The 5,704-nt window shown below is 46.7% G+C and overlaps 1 protein-coding gene across 1 annotated transcript in view; it reads right to left on the reverse strand.

Annotated features, from left to right (window-relative positions):
* The window catches only part of CHD2 (chromodomain helicase DNA binding protein 2), a 56,209-nt gene that overhangs the window by 35,150 nt on the left and 15,355 nt on the right, over nucleotides 1-5,704 (reverse strand). Inside the window, exons 3-4 of the mRNA XM_009887628.1 lie at nucleotides 3,987-4,206; nucleotides 1,437-1,523 (exon numbers count right to left, since the gene is read on the reverse strand). Coding sequence (XP_009885930.1) covers nucleotides 1,437-1,523; nucleotides 3,987-4,206 — 307 coding nt within the window. The remainder of the gene's footprint in view (nucleotides 1-1,436; nucleotides 1,524-3,986; nucleotides 4,207-5,704) is intronic.

Consider the following 5,704-nt stretch of genomic DNA (forward strand, 5'->3'; position numbering starts at 1 on the left):
GGGGAAGGGGTGGTCCAATCGTGTTAATTTTGGCTTTCCGCTTCACAAAGGTGGCAGTGGGGTCATTCGGAGGACTTTTTGGTTTTTTTGTTTTTTACAATATTTTGTGGTATAGCAAAGTTTTCACATCTCAGAATTATTTTTTTTTTTCTTTTTAAACTTTATCGTGCCTTAAGTAGTAGGAAATAAAGATATCGAAAAAGAAAACAACATTTGCAAAACCACGTAATATTGTAAAACAAAAAAAGACGGGACTTACCTGAGCCCCTAACAGGGCACTCGGGTCTGCAGCGGAGGTCTGTGGTGGGTGTGACATCGCCAGCACAGTGCATGCCGGGGCATCGCACAGAGAGGCGGCCAGCGAGCCTGGGCTTTGCCGAACTTGAAAAGGAAAACAAAAGCTAAGTCAATGATGTGCCCCGAGCCCCTTCCTAACCTGCTGCTATGCGGGACATCCAGCACAGGAGTCTGCGGGAGGGGGGAGGGCAGGTGGTGGCACTGAGGGTGCCACAAGGCACCAGAGGTAAGGAGCTGGACGCCTACCACGCGACTCACACCTCTCCAGCATCCAAATGTACATTTCAGCGGCGGAGCACGAATAGTCTGACCATCAGAGAGCACCTCTGGGCTCCTGCTCTGCTGAAGATCTGGCTGCTTATCTTTAGGTCCCCAAGTGCATGTTTTTGCACCTAGTTCTAAACCCCAAGCTTTATGGTCAAAGCCTTTCCTCTGGTTCTCTTTCTTCTCCTCTGTAACTACTCAACCCTCCTGAAGACCTGTAGATGAAAAGCTCTATGCAGAAAGCCCATTAGATGAAAATGAAGGCAGCAGTTAATTCCTACATCTTCAGAAAGGAACAATGTTCTGAAAAAAGGAACAATTGTCTGCCAGGCTCTGACCACCGTCACCTCCAGCTGAAGCATAAAAGACTCCCCAATATTCAACCAAAGCAAAGTGATGGTTCATAAAGCTGAACACACACACACACACACGCGTTTATCAGCGTGATCCATTCCGGGATGGGCAACAATGACTGTTTTGTTGTTGCGAGGCATTTCTGGGAATTTTCCTTTATTCCTGGTTCAATGTGTGTTAGGTTTTGGTTTTTGGTTTGGTTTGGGGTTTTTTTTGATACAGACTCATTCTCCCCAGTTTCTACAGCAGAGCATGACTTGCGTTACGCCCCATTCCAGCAATCAGATCAGTGCATGCAGATCTCGGCCCACGCAGTGTCCCGCTGACTCCAGAGGTCTCAGGCCAAGCGGATCCAACTGCAGGACCAAGACCTTAACCGTGAGCTCCAACATCTACGCACCGGGCTAGGACTCGGTGTTTACAAGGCAATGCAGACAGGACCTGCCTTTGCTCTTTTGGTTTGGTTGGTTTTATATGTTCAGTAATCCCTCATCTTTTTTTTTTCTATTTTATTTTCTTACCTCATCTTTTATATTAAATCGCGATGGTTCTTGTCTGCTTCGGTTTGACCTCCTAACCCCATAAACATCAGGATATTCTTCCCACATCTGCAAAATAAACAGACCATCAGAAGGCCTGCTTCACCCCCGTTATTTCTGACATTTTAGCGAAGTTTGATGGCAAATGGTTTTTTTTAAAAAAAAAAATCAACATAAAACGATTATGGAATCAGCAACCAGTATATGGATTCATTAAAAAACTGGCTGAAAAGGATTATGATTATTTTGGGGTATTTGGTAACGCTCTGAAGCAGCATGTTTTATCTCAGCATTTTCTTTATAGTGGTCCATCTTTTCTCCTGGGTACGAATTACTCTACAACTCGTTCAGGCTGAAGGACAGAGCGTTGAGACAGTCAGCCCTCTGCACGCATCAGTGCTGAAGGTAAGGAGGCAACACCTTGCACACGGACTGAACTGAGGTACCAACACAAAGGGACAATTCACTGTCACCAACAGCTTCCACCACAATTCCTTTCTGTAGAGAAAACCCCACCAGCCGCCTGACGAGCCCGGCGACGAGACATCGCCAGCAGCAACTTCAAAAGTGAATTCTGCGGCCCAGCCTGGATGGCAAACGGAGCGGGGCACCCTGTCCCTCAGCAAGAGAAGGTGGCAGGACCGCCACTTCTTCTCCTGAATGCACTGATGCGAATGCAGTTTGGCAGCGCAGGATGTATGGATGTGCAGGGCTGACTACCGGGAACGGTTGTGCTCTATTTGCTGTAACCAGGCCCGAAGTTGGACTAGATGATCTCCAGAGGTCCCTTCCAACCCTGACCATTCCCTGATTCTGTGAAAGCAGTGTTAACCCACTGCGTACAACAGCATGCGTTTGTTCTTGCAGGATGGACAGAAGGGGGAGACAACAACCGATGCCCGGAGGGACACGAATGCAGAGCTGTGTTGGTGAGACAGGAGACACCAGAAGCTTTACAGGGCAACTACAAACCATCAACATACCTCTCAAACACCAACAATCCCTCTCTCCCTCAGCCTCTAAACCTATTCATTCTCTTTCTGCTTCTCTCTCCCTCCAGTCCTCAAATGTCTCTGCAAGCTGCTGGCAGCAAAAAGAAATCAAAATAGATGCAGCAGCAACTTGGGATTGAGTGCAATGAATACAAGGCTGCAGCCCAGCAATTTTTCTGCTACTGTTAAAGCAGTAACAGGATAACACTGCAACAGATTGCGAAGGTGTATCTCTGTTGGGCACGCGAGTAGAGAGATAAATTCACATGAAAGAAAAACTCAAAATACTCCCCAAACCGTTCGAAGAACTTGTCTTTTCATCTTTTACATGGCACAGTTTGGGGATGAGGGATCAACTCCCGTGACAAATCTGAATAGCACCTAATGCAAATTAACCTCACCTTCATGGGTGTATCTAGACAGAAATACAAAATAAACAATTATATAATAATTAATTGCATTGGTTATTCAAGGGGAACAGGTATCAACATGCCTAGGTTAAACCTAGCTAAGGAAAACACCCATTAACAGAGAAATTAAGGAAGGGAGAGGCTTTCTTATTAGAGGGTACCCTGACCTTTTCATGTTTCATCCATGCTAATTATCACCCTGTGTATGGATGCGCTCCCTCACAGGATAATTCTAATGTTTATTGTCAGGGACATGCTCTTAGAAGACCACAGAGAAAGAGAAAACTTCCTTCAGTCCCCACTTATCAACAACTAAACAGAAATTTGAATATTGTTTTACCACAACTGCCTTACAAACGCCAATAATCCTTCCTTGCCAGTCTGAACACGGGAGATTTAGCCGTGACCAGAGCCGACAGCCTAGAGATTTGTGAGAGGGAGAAGCTGGTAACAAAATCCTTCACTCCTCCCTTGCAGGTACGTGGGGAGCACAGGGTGAAAGCACTGCCCTCCTCAGTCTTCACATACACAGCAACTTTCTCCATAAAACTCACTCGTGAACAAGCTGTGCAAAGTGCAAAGCACAGCTAAAACCAACAGGATAGTTACACAGCACAAACAAACAAACAAAACCCCAAACCCTGACCTAACCTGATTTTCCTCCCTCCAGGTAAACTCAGTTCATCGAGTTCCTGTCTGCAAATGGGTATTCGAGCCCCTCTTTCTCACCCCACGCTACGAATTCTCCTGATTATATATCGTATAGGGAAGGCTTTGCTACTTCTGAGGGAGAGGAGAGACAGAAAGGAATGGAGTGGAAAGACGAAGGGAGAAGATGAAATGACAGGGTCACGTATCAATGACAGGCGCCTGCCCCTCATTCGCACCAGTCAGCCCCATCACTACTTATCTGGTACCCAAAGGGTTGTCCCATCAAACACAAGGGTGACACCAGCAGGGCACCAGCACACAGACCAAAGTGCCAACAAGTGATCTGGGGACACCAGAGGCTGTTTGGTCAATGTGCAAGTGGCAGGGAAGTTGAAGACAGCTTCGTTACGGTCCTGCTGTCTGCTCTTTCGTGGTGGGTACAGGGGTAACACGGCTTTGCTGAGCAGCAGGGGCAGTACCTTTTTAACATCTGCTATCCTTTCCTTCTTAGAGGCCGGTTTTTCTTTGGTTTCAGGAGGGGTCTGCTGGGATTTTGAACCCGTTGATTCACTTTCGGATTCAGACTGACTTTCAGAGGACTCCGAGCTGCTGTTTGACTCGCTGCCCTGCTCGCTGCCCTGCTCGCTTTCAGACTGGCTTGCAGAGTCAGAGCCAGAGGCTTCTTCGGATGCCGAGTGACTGATGGTAGAGAAAGAAGAGATTACATTTTAACTGTACTGTCACAGCTTTGAAATACGCAGCGAGCAAACCTGAGCCATGTCCAAGCTATAACGATAGCCTTGGAATAACCTAAACGCAAGCGTGAACCTCGTGGTCCCAAAATGCAGATGTAATTCCTTCCCAGGACAGGCACTGAACGCAGAGGCAAGACTGCAGGCTCCAAATCCCTGTACAGTATCTCCTGCTCATCCCCCAAAACAAAAAGAGTGGTGGTATCGTGAAGAGAAGCATTAACGATACCACCAGCACAGGTCCTCCAGCGAGCATCTGGCTCGCTTAGAGCGAGCAAGAATACGGTATATCGAGAGCCGGAGTGTCCAGAGCCCATCCTGCTATATTAAAGACAAGCAGCTGCTCCGGCACGGCTCTCCCCTACACCCTAGTACAGCCAGCGGCTCAAAAATCCAACATCCAATATCTGAGAGAGGCCAGCACCAAATACTGTATGCATAATACTATATAAAATAGTAAATATCACGTTTCTTGCAAAAGTAATGAATTCAGCAGCAGAAAGGAGCTCCTACAGGCACGTTACGGGGGGAGTTCCCGTTTAAAGGATTACCCCAATGCTGTGCAGACTGTGTTTCTTAAGTAGCCAATAACGGGGGAGAAAAACATCAAACAGGTGTATTTCTCTTCTTTTTTTTTCCCTCCCTTTACATTCAGACGGGTTAAGATACAGAACATTCACTTAAATGCAGGCTCCTCAACAAAACAAAGAGTGGTCAAACCACTTTAGGTGGCCAAAATACTCAAATACCTTTGCCCAATCACTCCACCACCTATTTTTCATTTAAAACCCAATTAAAGAAAGCAGAAAACACATTACAACATATGACACAGGGGCTAGAAAGGCAGCATTGCGAATCCCACTCTGTCACAAACCAAACTGCAGTGCGGCAATAAGGAGACCGCAAACTTTCTGCACAAGGAGCATCTCTTTCCAAGTCGGCTCCTGATCTGCAGCGAGATGTTTCTGTAATATTTAAGGGCGAGCTGCAGGTGTAACATCATGAAAAGAAAAGTCAGGATAACTTTGCAGAGGGAAACCAGATTTTTTAATTTTTCTCCTTTGGTACAAAACTACAAAAGTAACAAGATACATGGAAGGCTCTGCTCAGATTTCACAACTTGAGAAAAGAAATAATACAGAGACAAAAAATTAAAAGCACAGGTACAATTACATACACTTCTCCAGAAATCAATGCACGCTATAGAGACGCGATCGCTGGAGTCAGCTGCTATTCATAGGTACATCCACAAACAATTAGGGCTAATTTACACCACAGAAATAAGTTTTCCATTCTCGGATAAAAATCCTTAAGCTATTCGTGAGATGTAAAGGGCTGACCCCAGCAGCTGCGTGCCGGCCGGGCTGCCGTCTCCGCCGGAGCGGGCAGAGGGCAGCAGCCGAGCGCGGCGGGGGCCCGGTCCCCACACCCCTGCGGCAGTCAGG

Source organism: Charadrius vociferus, unplaced genomic scaffold (assembly GCF_000708025.1).
Source record: "Charadrius vociferus isolate BGI_N301 unplaced genomic scaffold, ASM70802v2 scaffold190, whole genome shotgun sequence".
Classification (NCBI taxonomy): Eukaryota; Metazoa; Chordata; class Aves; order Charadriiformes; family Charadriidae; genus Charadrius; species Charadrius vociferus.